This window comes from Sinohyriopsis cumingii, chromosome 18, assembly GCF_028554795.1.
Source record: "Sinohyriopsis cumingii isolate HCF-2022 chromosome 18, ASM2855479v2, whole genome shotgun sequence".
Taxonomy (NCBI): Eukaryota; Metazoa; Mollusca; class Bivalvia; order Unionida; family Unionidae; genus Sinohyriopsis; species Sinohyriopsis cumingii.
The window spans coordinates 43450625-43468721 of record NC_142978.1 but is presented as its reverse complement, the minus strand read 5'-3'; the positions used below and the strand labels follow the sequence as shown (position 1 = coordinate 43468721).

Sequence of the window (18097 nt, the reverse complement as noted above, 5' to 3'; positions counted from 1 at the left end):
TAAAATTCCACGATTGATTTATATATTAGTCATTTAGGTTTTTCGTTGGTGTTGGGATGCGTCTGTTTTCAGCTTTTGTTAAAATCCTTTGTTTTCCTTAGCACTTCTATCTCGGCAACCCCTAACAATACTTACTTCATATCTTGGCATATAAAATTGTCACACATTCCACTGCTCTCTGTACCACTCATGCTCACGATGAGTTCAGTTTCTTGGCGGATCATTGTGTAAAAATTGTAAATGGGGACCTATTTAGGTTCAAGTTTATTTCATTACAGGTAACATTTTAATTTGCTTCATATGTGTGATCACATAATAGCATGCTCCCTTTACCCAGTACCGACCATGGGTGGTAACAATAAGCCAAGAACTATACCACTGTTATTGGTTGCGCTTTATATAAGTAATATTTTGGAAAATTCCTTATTCTATTCACTTCGGATTATAATATCATGTTATATCTCCTGATCTCAGTACTAGTTGTGCTGGAGAAGAGAGGAGAAATGGTGTAAAGGACATAGTTGGCTCAATCTTTTTTTCAACAAATTGTATCTCTTGTTTTTTTCCAAAACCCATTACCCGATACATTTAATATTTAGAACATGATATCACATGCTTCCTTTCTCGTAGCATCACTCCTTCCCCTTTGGTTTGATTCCGAGTGAGGCTATGAGGTACATAATTGTATTAAGGGCACATTTTCCTTGAGGCTTTAATTTATTATTTGTTTTATACATCAGATATATTTTTCCAGTTATCCAATTCCAAAATTCACTTCAGGCTTGGAATATAATATCTCCACATACATTCATACTCGTTTCTTTTATGAGTCTATTCATGTCACCATGCACAGTATTTATTGGCATGAAAGAAAAATCAAGTAGAGAGTGATTATTGGTGTTAAAGTGTGTTGAAACATTAGAGGAAAATTGAAGATCTCTGTAATTTTTTATATGAAAGCGATGATTATTCATTCTCTTAGAAACTTGTTGTAGTGTTTGTCCAATATATTGCATGCTACATTTTTTACAGGTTATTAAATAAATCACATCAGTTGATATGCAGTTAGTGTTATCGAGTAGAGAAAATACCTCTTTTGTATTGCAGTTAGTGTTATCGAGTAGAGAAAATACCTCTTTTGTATTGCAGTTAGTGTTATCGAGTAGAGAAAATACCTCTTTTGTATTAGCACTACTGTTTGAAGTACTTTCTCTTATGTTTGCACATTGAGAGCACTGGTGTCTGTTACATTTAGATGACGAAAAGTGTATTTTTTATTTTCTGTTTGTTTAGTTCTGTTTAAAACGTCTTGCAGATTCTTGGGTCTTCTATAAGCGAGAATTGGTTTCATTTTGAAAAGTGATTTGACGCTAGTTTTATTGGATAAATTTAGGAGACTATAATATTTATTAATTATACGACCTATATTAGGTAATGAAGGATTATATTGTATTGTGAAAGGAATTACATCTCTCTCTATTTTACATTCTGCTGTGTTTAAAGCCTCATGTTGAGTAAGATTACGGGCTTTGTTCAGTGCAGAATCAATTATGTATGTAGGATAATTTCTATTTTCAAAATAAGTTCGTAATTTATTCAAAGAATTTTGTAATTGACAATCATAAGCACTTATACAAATCGTTGCGTGCTAAAAATATAGTTTCACTACACATGTATATTCTTGCCATTAGCTCTCCTACTCCCGTGTAAAGTTCTTAGGCTTTGTCATGGAGATCACTATTCAGGATACATTTTACTTAAACTGTTTCATTTCAAATATTGTGGTTTTAAAAAACAATAATGCAGCTCAAAAAGTACTTGAAATATTTATCAATTCCAAACTTATTTTCGTCCTATACCGTACTTGTCCCCTGGGTAATGTACTTGAATGAAGCCTTGGGGTAAAGAAATTGCATCATCTTGATTCTATTTCTTTCTTTTCTTTTCTCTTCCTTCCTAATATGTAATAACTCTTCTCCAAATTCATAAGAGTTTTGTTATGCCATACTCATATTTCAGATTATACCACTGCTGTCCCTATATGACACTATGTGGCAAACAACGAGGACGCCTTGATTATTGTATTCTTCTTTATGATCTGTTTCAATACATTCATCCAATTTATGCAGATTTGAATTATAATATCGTCACATTCTTACCTGGTAGGTGACATGGGATCGTGGAAGTATGTCATATGTATCCACAGCTCGTCTCAAAGACAGATGATATGTTTCTTATATTTCTTGCTAATCGAGGAGACATGTTATTTGAAATATAATGGCAGCCGAATATTTATTTACATTTCTGTTTTTTAAATATTCCAGCATCTTGAATATTTAAGATCTTCCAACTAATCCTGATTTATTGTATTAGGTATCATCAAGGTTGGTAGGTTTCAGGAGAGCATATGAGGCCATGGTCATAAAGAATGTCTCTCTGGCGGGTCACGCAAACAAGTCTGTTGTAGACGTCATATGCGAAGCCCAACTCCCTGGTAACCGTTTCCAGCTTCGATCTGCCGGCATTAGACTTGATGTTCAGCCTGGTATGATTATCTCCCTTTTTGAAAAATGTTATCTTGTGAAATAGAAGAAACTGTGAGAACTAAAAAAATGATGTATTGTTTAGTGCTTAAATTTTCATCAACATGTGACAGGTTATATCGTGCAGAGGCATTTACAATAATGTGCATTATCCAGAGACACGTTACGGAGTCCGACACAACCCGATCTGGTCAGGATACAAAGCCGCACCCTTCTGCCCTTGAGTATGGCAAATGAAACAATGAGATACTGCAGTCCCCTTAGCAAAGTCATCAAAATTAGACACCACAAAGGTTAATCCGCAAATGTTCATTACGGCATCTGATGACGGTTGTTGTGGGACCATCAAATTTGTGGATAAATTGTTATAGGAAGATCTACTAAATATCAGTTTAATATAAACCTTAATTCCCACACACCACACCCGCTTAATCACCACTTTCCACGCATTTTCTATAGTATCTATGTTGAAGACTTTATTTTACATGTTATTCTCGCCAGTATCTTAATTGGTGGTGAATAGTGCGCTCAAAATTACAAAAAAAAAAACAAACAGTCACTTATATGCAGACGTATACACAATGCGCTAACAGATCGAAGTCTTCCATGTTGGATGTAATCACGATATCATACGAGCAGTGTAGAATGCAGTCATATATATATATATATATATATATATATATATATATATATATATATATATATATATATGGCTGCTTTTATAAATGGTTCTCAATGGATTGAATCAGGTCGAAACAATTATGACGGATATGACTTTTATATTCCGGAAACCTGACTCCATAGATTATAACATTTAACATTGATCTCTCTCTCTCTCTCTCTCTCTCTCTCTCTCTCTCTCTCTCTCAAACATCCAATCCACTGTAATTATAATTACTAGCGACTAAAATCATTTTCATTTTGTTAAAAAGAGTATTTTTAAAAAGAAAATAAATAAAAAGATTATGTCTAAATCAGGAATAATAGTTTAAATTTGTAACCAGAACTTACCTTGACTCAGAGTTTATTATAGGCTGTAATGAATCCTACAATCGGATTCCTCTTTCGTGTTTTAGAAATGTTTATTTTTAGATCGTTTTCTTTTTCTTGTAGGCATTTCAGCAGTGTGTGAGAATCAAGAAGGTAAACAGATTGGTGATACTGTCAAAATCAATTGCTTTGTCAGTGCTAATCGTACTACTCTGAATTGCTCCAAGGTCACCTTGACTAATGCAACCGGCAACGAAGTATTAACAAAAGTTGGAGTTGACTCAGAAAATCCGAACTTCGGACGAATGAATTTCAGCTGTGTCGTAAGTAACTTTTATAAATAATTATATCAAGGTTTTGACTCATCAGATATACATTTTGACCACATCGGTTACTATAACATATCACCAACGTGAAAAATTCATGCCCGTATCTCTCCGATCTGCGAAAGCAGGAGACGCATGAATTGTATTCTTACATAGTATTGAATGGGCGTTTGATACGTTTTCTAAACAATTTAGGAAATAGGTAAATATTCACCTAAAATATTTCAAGATAGAAAATGGAGACTGCAGTTGTTTCGATAAATGTGGCAGTGATTAGTATATTAATGTAAGTCAATATATTAAAATCCTGCATCATAGGTCATACTAATCTGAACATAGTTGATCCTGACAACCATTATTAAGTTGCTGTTATTGTTCTTAAAACAACAGATGCAGCATATTGTAGTTTATTGTTAAGCTTTTGTACTTTTGTGTTAGGTTTAAACATTTTTAATTGCAAATTTATGCAAAATGGGTCGGGCAACAAGTTCTCACAACATTAGATCAAACCTTCCCGATACAAACGCAGAAATACAAAGTCATCGAAGATCACGACTGGCAGAAGTAATATCAAATACAATAAAACAACTGCAGCAAATTGTGTGTATTAATAGTTACAAGATAAAGCTTCGAAAAAAGGAAAAAGGATTGGAAAGAGAAATGTCCAAGGCAAGTAAAAATTATGTTACCATAATTCGGAAAAAATGCACTTAATGTGAAAACACCTACTTCATTATCTGTTCGTTATTGGACCTCCGGAAGAAGAGTAACCATTATAACAGACGTTATATTTGGAATTAAACGAAGAAACACGAGTTAAAACACCTGGTATTCATAATATACTGTTAAATTAACTTAAAGATATTCAAACTGTGCTCCTTACGAGTTCAGGTGTGCCAAATTAAAGTGTTGATAGAGATCGGGAATGGCATTTCTTTAAGACTACGTATTAGATTTTGCCTCTGAGATATTTATTGAGCGCATATGAACATGTAACGAGATGCACCTTCTGTTTCTACCCCACAGTCGCATAAGGTATTGTATACCACGTGATTGATTACTTTTGTGAGGTCGCTATATTGATTTCTTGCCCTAGTATGAATAAGAGAGTATTTGCGATCACCAGACAGGTAATAAGAAGAGAGATTATTTCTAGCGGGGGTAATATACCTTTTAAATATTACAAAATTGCTTTCCGATTTGACATTTTCAGGTAGTTTATTCCATATGCTAATAGAAGAGTTAAGGGAAGATTTTGATTTGTTATTTGAAGTCTGGAATTTGATATTAAAAGTTCTGTTGATTACCTAAATTTATGTTGTTGTTTCACCCAAGAAAAAGGGGTAACAGTCCACTAAAATAATTTGATACATCATTATGATAATTCTATGAAAGCTGCAGATTTTGTAAGATTTTCCTCTTATTTAAAGCGGGGGCTACCCATATTCCTTATAAATATTGTGTGCATGGACACTTCTGCTTAGACTTGTGACTAACCTGGCAGCCTGTAACTGAAATCTCTATAATATCTCATCATCTGCTTTTGAGCATCCATCCCAAACGATATCTACATATTCAAATAAAGGCCTTATGTATCTTTATTAACGTATATCCAATTATTTTCTACTCAGCTTGTATTTGAGGAATCTTAAAATATTTAGCGATTGACACAATATATATATATATATATATATATATATATATATATATATATATATATATATATATATATATATATATATATATATGCGTTGTACTACATAAGATATATATATATACATCAAAGTAATCTTGCATGAAGTCAATTCTGTTTGACAAGTGTTCAGTTAGAAATTGGTAGTCAACGGGTTTAGCAGTGCCCGCAGTAAAGCATGTTTTTGTCTTCCTTTTATTGAAAGTAGAAAACACAAATTTAATATGTTCCTATTCAATACCCAATCATCATCAATTGTAACAAATCGCATAACAGGATGCTGGTATTTAGTCATTATTTTTATCATGTTAAAAGTGATTTTTAACAATGGCGGAAAGTGAATCACAGATTTATGTACTTTACAAATGAATCAATTCGTCACAGCAGTTTTGTATCAATTACAGAAGAATACTTTGTGCTATATGTTGACTAATACGAGTCAGAGACCTGGAAACTAAACCACATAAACGTACCTCCCAAAACTTCAACCTAGGGAGTTGTTTGACACGAAGTCAATACAGTATCCATGACTGCAAAGAACATTGTCTTTAAAAACTCTATTTCAACTTCAAGTTTTATTGAAAAAGAACAACTGCTTTACTAATTGAAGGAAAGAAAAGGAATCGTAAATGTTCACCCAAAGTTTACCCTAATTTTCAACCAAAGTTAAACGACCTAAGTTTCTTTCGACTTAAAATTTAGTCAATGTTAAAAATGAAGCGAACAGTCGTATAATGCGAACGCTGGTTTACACACTCTTCATTGTTCCTGTTATATCACTATAAAACGTACGTTTCACAAGCGTAAAGGCGGACAACCGCTTCTCTTCGAATTGGTATGCATCTTATAAAGGTACGCTTCAGATGCTATATGTTTAGAGAAGCTGTCAAAGTTACAAAACTGTCTCAATTTTAAGGAAAATCGTACCTATGGTATTAAAATTTTATATTGTATACCTAGGTGTGTGCTAAATTTTAAAGTGTGTATGCTGATGTAAAATCGAGAATGCCATATCGTTAACACAACAATAGTCCTAGAAATCATCCATGACAGCCAGTGAACACACCAATAACTTCGTGTTTACCTTAAGCCATAAGGTTTGTTATTTACCTGTTTAAACAACTTAGTTTTCTGAAAGATCTTGTATAATGGCTAGGAATAAAATATACATTGTCTGCAAAAAGATACTTCCTTGGAGGTTATTTCGTTTTGGGGTGATTGTCTTTTTGTTTTCTTTTACTATTTTCACAAAAGAACTGATGTTGGAAATATCGCAAAAATAGGATTGACTACATCAGCTAGACTACCAGCTTCATTTCTTTATTTTGGCCTGGAAACAGCAAAAATTTACCAAAATTTACCCAGAGTCTACGTCTTTTGCAGATGGTATTCCAAAATAGTTTACAGTATAACTTCTACCACTTGCATCGCACTTCCAGACGTTACCGGCATTACTCTTTAATGCTCACCATTTAGAAAAGGGATGAAGTTAACACATCTTTAGCTTTTGTTTTTGTTGTTGTTCTTCTCTCTCTCTCTGTAAAATATCAAAAAGAGACTTTAACTTGTTCAATGATTAGAAATTGTTTAAATTATCTTCAAAAATACCTGTTTTGTTTTCTTCCAGTTTTGGCCTTACCACATTCTTCATGTTGTTCACGCCTTGAAGGAAATGTTATATGTTTCATACAATTTACTGACAGCTTGATAATAAGTCAGGAGACCATTAGTAAATTCAATAACTTCTTGACTTTAATTAGCGGCTGAAAGTTTGTTTGCCTTCTCACGCTTCTTGACTGGGTCTGCTTTTTCATGCTTCAGAAGATGACCAGCTTCTGTTCAATGGATGTATGCTGCCAAGTTACATTTCCTGTTTTCTTTATTTTTTTTATTTTCTCTGCACGAACTGGGAAACCTTTGGCCTAGCTGTTCCTCCAAACAGTGTGTAGCTTAAAATAGCATCTCATAAACTACAATGTACCGGTGCATGAGATAAGACTAGCTCTACTTTTCAGCACAAGCAAACAAACATCAGCATCCTTGGCGAATATTTATGCCCTGTATTTGAAATTTCTTAATTGAATCATTGAATTGTATGAAAAGTTCCGAATCAGTTTCGCCTTATGTCTTGTTTTGGTCTAAGTAACGAAATCTGACTTCATCCCGCAATGTTAAACTATATACCAATCGTCATTCTACAACGTGTGGTTTGAGAGATTTTGAGACCTCTCTTCCGTTGATGTTTAATAGCTCGAATACCTCTTGACAGCTGACCTATTATTTCCAGAGGGGCTATATCAGTTTGTGGTTACTGTAACCACTTTAATATTACTCAATGCAACAAAAGAACCAGGGAGGAAAAATGTCTAATCTTTCACACGATTCACTATGAAAGATTCAAAAATTTCTTGGTTGCTTGTTGCTGTTGTTATTGTTGTGGGTTTAATGTCATTTGTCTGCACATGATAGGTTCTACATTGCGGCCAGTACATCTGGTCGAGGAAGAACCTGGAACAATCCCGGGAAGAATAACCGACCCGCAGGAAGTTACTGGAAAGCTTTCTCACATATCCAAGACTCAAACACACACGAGCAGAGGTGAGATCTCAGTGATCTGTAAAGGCGAGTGCTTTAGATCACTCGGCCACACAAGGCCACCAAACGTGTATAGGTTGACCAGCATCGCTTCCAATCGTCTAGTAGAATATTTTGTATGCCGTAGTAGATTATCAACAAGAGCGTTCAGTAATAAATGTACCGATAACTATATGTTAATATCCAGTGTTACATATATCTGATTTGTCAGTTTTAAATTTTTAATTCCATTACCGGGTATATGCTATTATAATGTAAATTTATCCACTGGAGATGATATTTTTCCAGAAAATCGGTTTACCTGAATCATTCTTTTGTAAACACCAGGTGTTGATCTAAATCCTGAGCTTGTTTCGGAATTTGCAGCAAACTTCGTAAAGAAGATCTATTTTATTTTTAAATTATTTGTTTTCGTCAGGGTCATTTTTGGTGTACGTGGTGATATAAACACGACCACGTACCCCCCCCCTTTCGATTTTGCAATTCCGGTTTTTCCATTACTTGCATTTGTTAGTTTTAATAGAGATGCGTAGAGAGAGAGAGAGATTTCTCAGTTTTGGGCTTTTTACACTGATGTCAAATTATTTTGTTGTAGCCAGATTTTGAATTATAATTGTCTTCAGATCAGTTGGATTTCAAACGGATTAATTTTTCTCTGGAAATATTTTGAGGAATGCTTACACAGAAATTTTGGAAAGACATTGCTTACAAATTTAATTTGGAATTCCAGCACCAGAGTGCCATTATTTATGTTTCTATAAGGAACTGTAGATCAGCACAGTACTGACTACAGCATACGTCATCGTCATCCATCTTGGATTTTCCATCAGGATTCGAACTTGAAATTATCAGAACATTTATTGCTGTTGGTGTTGATGTGGGGTTTAATTTTCAGCACACGATAGGCTATACATGGTGGCCAGTATTAATGGTGGAGGAAGAACCAGAGAAAGCCCCGGAAAGAGCCACCTACCCACGAGAAGCTACTGGCAAGCTTTCTCACATACTCACATTGGTTGAATCCGAGACTCGAATTTGCGCAGACAGAGGTGAGATGGCAGTGATCCGTAACCGATTGCGCTTTAGACCACTTGGCCACTTGGGGCCCCTAGAACATTTATTATTAGGACTTTTGCAATTTAATTCGTGGATTATTCTTAGATTATTTTTGGATTTGATTTTTGAAACCATAAGTTCTTCTCCTTTTATCATTTTTACAGAATATTTCCAGGGAAATAAGTTATTTGTTAAATTTTATAAAAGCTTGCTGTTTTCACTCGTTCTTTGTTACTGTTTATTTGAGCCTAAACACGTAACACCAGTAAAAATGTATTAAACGTTAATTTTTCATCAAGACCAAGACCTTGTGATGTAAACCTGAAATAAATTTTTAAAAACTTTTACGCCGATCCTGTAGATGAAATTTTCTTACGGTACATCTGATTCAAATCGTCTTCACCCTATCTTACCGTCTGAGAAGCATCTATATTCATGCAGAAAACAAGGTTTGTAAAATCATGCTTTCTTTTTAACATCTACAAACAGTTTTCAAATAGTTTCGTTATAGTCAAAAAACAGTCAGAGAAACAGGTTTGTACGAACTGTATGCTTATCTGGCACATTTACGTTTCTTATTTGTTTGTGCTACTGCAGGCGAGGAAAGCTTTTACTATAGTATGACGTAGCAAGGTATGATAAAGGTTTCAAGATCCCCCATCATTCTAACATTTTTAGTCGCTAATCTCTATCATGACCTCGCCATCAGCTACTGACAATTACAGTTAGCACGAGGTCTCATGTGGTTAAGTTTTGCACTCGCAGCAGGGGAAGGTGTTTACTTTGTAGATACACAAAACAATCATAGAGGATATACATCCATACAGAAGGTAAAATTATACAATGGTTTAACGTAAGATTAGCTCTGTAACTATTTCCAAGTTATTGGTTCTTCTTAATAGACATTACTGTTATATCTACGGCTAAACAATGCATATTTGATCTAGACTTTGACATCCCCAACATAAATTTTCGCAATTAGCAATTTTTAGCAAATGTTACATTATTCCTTGTTCCGAACTTTTTAAACACGGGCTCTTTTACATTATTTTTTTCTTTATCTATGCAAATGAAGAGCCATTAACTGTACTTGGAGTAATATATTTGGCGGGTTTTATATATGCAAAATGGAAATTTCCATGAGTCTAATACAATATTTATTTCTTATTGTTAGCTATATTTTATTTTTCATTTTGCAGTTGCAATTCAAAAGTATGTAACCTAATAAAATAATTCCAAAATTCAATGAAGACATTCGTTACCCACCATACCGTACCAAGTTCTCTTGTTTGCAATGTATTTGAAATAAAACTGTTCTAAGTTACGAAGGTTTTATGCAATGTTCCCAAGACTTTGTTATGTGTAGTTTGTTTTCCTTTTAAGATATTTGTATACATAATTGCTCGCAGGTGAATACAGTTATTCTGAGTAAGTATGTTTATCGCAGGCTTCCAACACGACAAGACTGCAAGTTATCATCATGGTGAATTCCCTAACAGAAGCTCATTTTTCCCCGGGTTTGTACCTACGATATTCAAGCGGAGAGGAAACCACAACCACCAAATTAAATTTCATTTCAAGTAAGGATCAGATTTTGAATATTTTAACACTACCGACTTCACTCGTTCAAGGATATGAATAAATTATACATTTAAAGCACGTATCCAAATCGTCTCGCCTGCAACACATATTCAATACATAGGCATCCCTTTTTCGACTGCGTTGTTGTCGTCATCGGCGCATGTGTTGGCGTTAATTTCTCACTGGTATTTCCATACCATTTTACAGTACAATGAGTACGTTATTTTATCATTTTTGTGGATTTACTTTCGTATCCCTAACGTATTTTGTATCATTTGAAAGGTGCATTAACCAACAGGGGTAATATTACAAGGGACAAAAACAGGTCACATTGATTTATTTTTCAAACTCCATTGATTACGATATGTTTTTACATATCGCTCAATATTACTAACAGTATTATGCATCCATCGATCCAGCTTAATGGTGTAATCATTTCGAAGGATATTATTAAACAATAGCAGCAAAAGTCACAGTGACACACTTTAAGAGCCACTGATTCTTTTAAGCCATTTTAAGACTACTACTTCTTTCAAAAACATACAACTTGATAACGGCATTTTTTTTAGGTCTTATGTTTATTCTTATGAAATCTCTGGTTACAGGGACCTAGTTTTCTTACTGATGATACTTAGCCTTTGATGTGCAGTCTGCCCTGGCGTAATATAAGAGGCATAACATTCACACAATCATGCTTTGTTGTACAAAATACTTATTTGTATATGATATGATTTTGGATCGATTTACCTTTCATCTCATATGAGGGGATGACCCTAACTTAGAAGAGGAGGGCATTTTAATTATAAGAACACTAGTGTAAACTTTCTAATTATTTCATCAAGTTTTAAAATGAATCAATTGTTTTCTCAATTTATAAAATTTAATTTTACAAACCACATATCACAAAGAGAACCCTCTCTCTCTCTCTCTCTCTCTCTCTCTCTCTCTCTCTCTCAGTTCGATAAACCACTACAAGTACGTCACGTTATATTACATATACCGTGAATAAAACAGTGCCGTGCATGGTTATTATTCTTGAATCTTAGTTTATATCGAATATTTAAAAAACATATGTAGAAATAGATAAATGCCTTGGAATACACAGCAGAAATTGCAATTGCAGAGGAGAGTCCCGTACTTGCAGTCTGCCAGAAGCTTGTGGCAAACATTGGAGCGCGTGATTTGTCTGTTGTGTGTGATGTTACCACTCCTGACTGCAACAGCATTCGTTGGGAGTGGAAAGGGCAAGGGCCTCCTCTGGAACATATGGACAAGAGAGACGACACTGTACTAGGTGTCCTTGAATCTTCATGCAAGGTAAGACGCAATGTTCTTGACGTCAACCAGCCACATTTCTTTCAGTATATTCGATGTATTCAACAATTATTAAAATATCATTGCAACTACAGTCAGTGAAATAATCACACTGACTAAAGAACATTGTTGAGCAAACATTTAGACTTCGCCACTACGAGGTACATAAACGTTTAGTGCATGACGCCATCGGTGTTTATTTACTTTCGGCGGATGTAGAAAGCATGTTAAAGTTTCAATTGTTTATATTGTTTATGACTCAAAGGAAGGAATTGTGCGTGTAGGTTGTATTTCATCTGCTGATTAGCATACGCCAGTGTTTTGTTCCAATTGTTATCCAGATTAGCAATATCATTGCAAGTTGTGGCTTAAAATTTGATGTTATATTTTTAATTTACGATTTTATACACGTGGACAGCATGGTTAATGTTGCTAATCTAGCTCGTATGAAGGAACTGTTTCTTTAGATGCATCAATGTGTGTTAATAACTTGTACCTGACACTATGGCTACATTTCAGACCGTTTTATCCTTTTCAAACTTGCAGTGAAATGTTTGATGTTGAATATTGCATTGAAGGTATATTACATATATAGAGCAGGTCCCAAGTTTATCTTGAAAGTTTTTAATATATTCATATGCAGCTTGTATGCATTTAAGTATCATGTATGTGCTTTAAAAATTATTTTATTGACCTTGTACATTTGAAGGCTTATACTAAAGTTATAAACAATACAGTGAAAGTATCTACAGAAGATTTCCCTCTTGCTAGCAGTTTTCTGATTCCTAAGTTTGCGTTCTTTTCTTGTGACAAAATTTAAATGTTACATACTTCATTCATAATTGGGATACCTTTCAGTTGTAAACAAAATTCGGAGATATTGTTTTTCTGTAAATAAAAGATTTGCAACGCTGCAAAGCGTTTTCGTCATCTAATAAATCCTGCACTTAACCTTTTAAATACTAAGATCTTTGAACATACAATTATATGAGAAGGAGTTAAGAGCTGTTTGGAAACTATAAAGAAGTCCTTATATATAAATGTCATTAAACTTTTTGGAATTTTAAATTTTTATTTGCTCAGTCAGGTGAAGGTTTCAAAATTCTCTTTCTGGCAAATATTTTCATTTAATATCAAATGAAGCAATCGCTTTATAAAAATATTTTTCTCTTGAATTATTCGTGGTCCGCAAACACATGTGGAAGGGGCATACATTGATAGATTGCTGAGTCTGCACATCTATCAACCTGTCCGTCGCGCCATCATATCTTACTCCAGTTTTGTATTATTTTATTACAGCTTTGTTATTCATTCATTTGCACTTTTGTGCTTCAGTGACTTATTTTACCGAGGCCCCGAATGGCCGAGTGGTCTAAAGCGCTCTCCGTTACGGTTCACTGCCATCTCACCTCTGTCTGCATGGGTTCGAGTCTCAGATTCGGCCAATGTGGATATGTGAGAAAGCTTGCCAGTAGCTTCTCAAGGGACGGTGGTTCTTTCCGGGAATTTCTCGGGTTCTTCCTCCACCATTAATACTGGCCGCCATGTATAGCCTATCGTGTGCTGAAAAATGGCGTTAAACCCTACAACAACAACAACAACTTATTTTACCTAGTATAATTGGTCAGTATAGGTATGTCACATGATTTTGAGTGACCAGTCATTTCCCTTCATCCATGAATCCACAAAGTTAGGTACTACATTACCACATCAAAGTAAAACATAATGAGCTACATTTAATAAGTAATGCATTTTACTGAGCTCTGCATTTAGGTCAATTTCTTAGCTAAGTTCCTTTGTGTGACTAACCGATGTTATGCATGTTTAGCGTGATCACTTTGACCTACATGTGAAGGTTCATTGTCGTCACTTAAAGTTGTCTTGTGCACTCTTGACTCCACAGGTACATGTACACATCTGTTCATGGATCATTGTGCATATTAATAACGTGAATCACCAATTAGAGACTGCTTTGTGTTTACATCACCCCCATTTACCTCTTCCAAGTTATTTGTGACCTAGAAGACAATCTTTTCTTTCAAGCTTTTTTTTATGGTGCTTTATGTTATTATACCAAAGGAAGGTAACAAAAGGTATTTCCTCACAAGTTACGATTTCCTTCGAAAACAGAACAATAGTTTGGCACTGGCGTACAGGCGATCTATGCCGTCATCATAAGGCTCTTGTCATAAATACATAAGTGAATCAACTTTGCCCGCATTTCATGTTTTCTATACATTTGGTCAAATGTAGGAAAAATTGAAGCTCATATTTCTGAGTTTTAAGTAGTCAGTCTTGTTAAAGAAAGGTGAATATCATGGTTTCTGTCGACAAATATAGTGGAAACTAACAATGTGTTCAAATAAAATTGTATCTCCGCAATGAATATTTAGCTCAGGACTGGCATAGATTTTCAGTACCAAGTATTCGTATTGTATAGATGTGCTGCTCTTTACAATTAAAACGCCTGCAGTTGTGAACAAATCGAGAATGATATACCTATATATCATTTCCTCTTTTGTGCATATTTTATACCCAATTGACGGCAATTATTTGAATAACATTACATATTTAGCGTAGATTGTTCTTTTGGACTCATTCTGCTTATTTGTACATGTGCCATTTAGACAACAACAAACGTGAGACAATTTTTGCATATAAAAGGAAAACTCTCCAGAACCAATGCTTCGTTACAACCACAAAATGACTTATTCATTGCAGTCATGGTTGACTGTAAATGGCTTTATGTTTTCCGCTATAAAATGTGGAACTCTGAATATAAACCATTCTACTTGCGCGAAAGTTTGTGTCCAGTTGATTCCATATCTCATATTAAGACGCAGTGCAGATGTCAAGTTGCAGCCATTTTACCTCTTTGGATGGCTAAGGAATATTTACCCAAATGCATTTGTCAAAGTCATCATGAATAGCTGTACTTGTAAAATCGGTTTTTAGATTAAGTAATTATTATTTGCTAGAAAGTGTCACTTTAATATGTTTTCTTAAAGATATTTAATCTGTTTTCTTGGAGATAAAGCAATAATGTTTTATATCTTCATATATATATATATATCCCTAAGCAAGCAAATAATTTGACATTATGAACAAAAAAGGTGTTGTGCATTGTAGGTACAAGAGGGAAAGAAAGGAGTACAAGCATATCTGAAGATCGACGAGGTGAAAGAGGCACTCTTTCAAGCAAATATGAACATGTCATACAATAACGGTGTTCAACATGTGAGGGTGTCTATTCAGATAGAAAAGGGAAGTATGTATACAGATTAAGACACACCTACTTAGACATGTGTTATATACGTATCCAGCTTGGTCATACAGTTTGTACACTTTACATGCAGTGTTAGTGGCTTATTATTGTCGATATGTCAAAACCTGATCGTATCATTTTCTATGAATCAGACTGGTACACTGACGCCCAAGAAATTCTTGCGCTATATTCTCATTACTAATTGGCTGCGACTGTGGGAGTTCTCCTTGCCCCTGAATATGGAGTCAATTTATGTTACGATTGCTATCTACAAGTAAAACGGTACCAAATAAACACTTCCATGTGGGAGGAGCTTAAGGTGTAGGGAACCTTGTATTCAGACATAAATAACACTAGCTGTGATTGGTGCGTTATGTAAAAGTTGCACCTTCTGTTAGGCTTAAAAAAGTTGAGCCTCTTGGCAACATGTGAGCTTATATTAATTTCATATCTAGATCATATTTTGTATTTTTTAAGATTTTTTTAAAAATTTGGTACACGTCTGAAAATGTGTATGTTGTGACTAGATAATTCTTATCCCTGTCTAGTTCCAGCAGGGTTATCTCTTAAATGCAATGGCGGACCTGGTTTTGTCCTTGTCAAATTGACATTCTAAAATTGTTTTCTACGACAGTGTGTGACAGGCATGCCGAGGTAGTATAGAAAGTAAAATTATTTCACAAACCATTAGCATTGAGGTCTATAAAAAAAAAACAATTGGTACCGTGATACCTACAAATATAGCGCAGTCTATCCAGTCGGTAGCGGAATGCATATTCAGGAACTAGAAGCTGATAAGCTTAACTCCCTCCCCCCCCCCCCGCAAAAAAAACCTGCAAAGTAGTAGTTACGTATGACAGAATATGGCTCATATTTTTGTACATGGAATTCTCTGAACGCCAAACATGGACAAAAACACAAGTAAACGTTTGCACAGCTAACATCAAAACGTGGGAGAACTGAGAAAATCCTTTACGCGGTCGAACTAGAAAATGATAAGTCTATGCAGAACATCGCCCGCCAGCCTACTGTAAAGAACATTGTAACCTTTTCATTACAGCTACCATGCGGTACACATCTTACACCGCAAACCAGGGCAAGAATGGTTCAGATATCAACCAATAAGAGTAAATAATGCTAATATCCTTTTCGATGAAAAAGTCGACAAATGCTGGCATGTCAACCGACAAAACGTTATCCAACTGCAACATTCTTCCAAAGCAAATAAAGCAAATATATGGTCACACAAATATCCAATCTGGGAATATGATTTCCATAACAGTCGTACGAATACAAATCGGCACCAGGATTATTCTTCAAACTTCTGCATTTACTAATTACCCCTTAAGTCAAATATCCATTAGGTGGAATGCTGTTTCTTCTGCCCAATTCAGTACTACATCGCTGATGAATATCCATTGCTGAATCGACTCACTTTTGGTTTCAACGAATCACACTGATGTCCATGATGTGGCGCCACAACTGCTCCGGCTGATCCAACCGATTGAACTTTGCGAAATTTCAGAGGTTTATTGTTGAAAAATCATGTTATCCGAGTCAAGGTTTAAGTTTTTTATGGATCATAATGACAGCTACTCTTTGAATTATAATTTTGGATACAAAAACGTCATTACTTATAGCGTTTTCTAATATTGCTTCAGTCCATGTCTGTGATTATTTTTGCACGCGCAATAATTGAAAAATTCATTGTTTTAGCCATAGTGAAATCAAATAATGAAAATTATTTGTTCCTTTTTCAATCTGGATTCTATCACCTCTAAATACGAACTGTGATAAATATAATCATAAATGGATAATAGCTTAATGTTCAACTGACAAAACTCGTGGAATTTTTAAAACTTGTTGAATTATTTCCAGGTCGGAAAAACTGGCAATTAATCAGTTTATTTCATATATTCAATGTTAAGTCATTAACGTTGATGAGGCAATGCTTTCTAAGGTAAAGGTGATGCTGAGAATAATGAAACAAAAGCAAGACTAGTAGATTGTTCTTTTACAGACGTAAATAGAGTAAAACTAGTTGTGATGGCGGTAGCAGGAGTGATGTTTGTAGTTGCAGGATGATGATGATGATGATGATTAACAGTAAATGACAGTAGCAATAGCATCAATAGTAAGACTACCTTTAAAATGGTTTGAATTTGTATTTACGGGCAGATACATAATGATAAATATTGATAGTTTTACAAACTCTTGAACCAAATGATATATGGTTCAAACACCCCCTTGAGCAAAAAGATTTCACATATTCAAATTAACAGCAGCAGAGGACTACATTTATTTTTGTAATACTGGTACACCTGTGTAAAGTCCATGGCATTGCCATGGGTGTAACGCCCGGGACACATTTTTGGTTAAACTTTTGTTTCCAACATTTATGTTTCAAAAACATTTTGTCCATTTCATTGTAAATTGTAAATACTGTATGTTTTGAAGTTCTTTTGTTCTTATACAACTGTTGTTTCCTGGGCAATATCCCTGAATAGGAATAAATGTTGAAAAGTAGGACACAATTTTATTATTGTTATTGTCATGTGTGTATGTCATGAAAAGGTATGATATTTCTTTGGTTATAATGTGTTCTCCTCTTATGTTCATTATTTTTGTTTCTATACTTATATTGTGTATATAGTTTATGATCCAGTTTACGCACCTGTTTGAAATATATTACAGTACATTCTTTACCTCCTATATCATTTCATTACCATGACTG

General features: G+C 34.6%; 1 protein-coding gene across 1 annotated transcript in view; it reads left to right on the top strand.

Moving 5' to 3' along the window:
* The window catches only part of LOC149776508 (uncharacterized), a 38397-nt gene that overhangs the window by 13487 nt on the left and 6813 nt on the right, over positions 1-18097 (top strand). The window contains exons 5-9 of the mRNA XM_089940949.1: positions 2374-2545; positions 3657-3856; positions 10651-10783; positions 11908-12101; positions 15228-15366. Of these exons, the coding sequence (XP_089797075.1) occupies positions 2374-2545; positions 3657-3856; positions 10651-10783; positions 11908-12101; positions 15228-15366 (838 nt within the window). The remainder of the gene's footprint in view (positions 1-2373; positions 2546-3656; positions 3857-10650; positions 10784-11907; positions 12102-15227; positions 15367-18097) is intronic.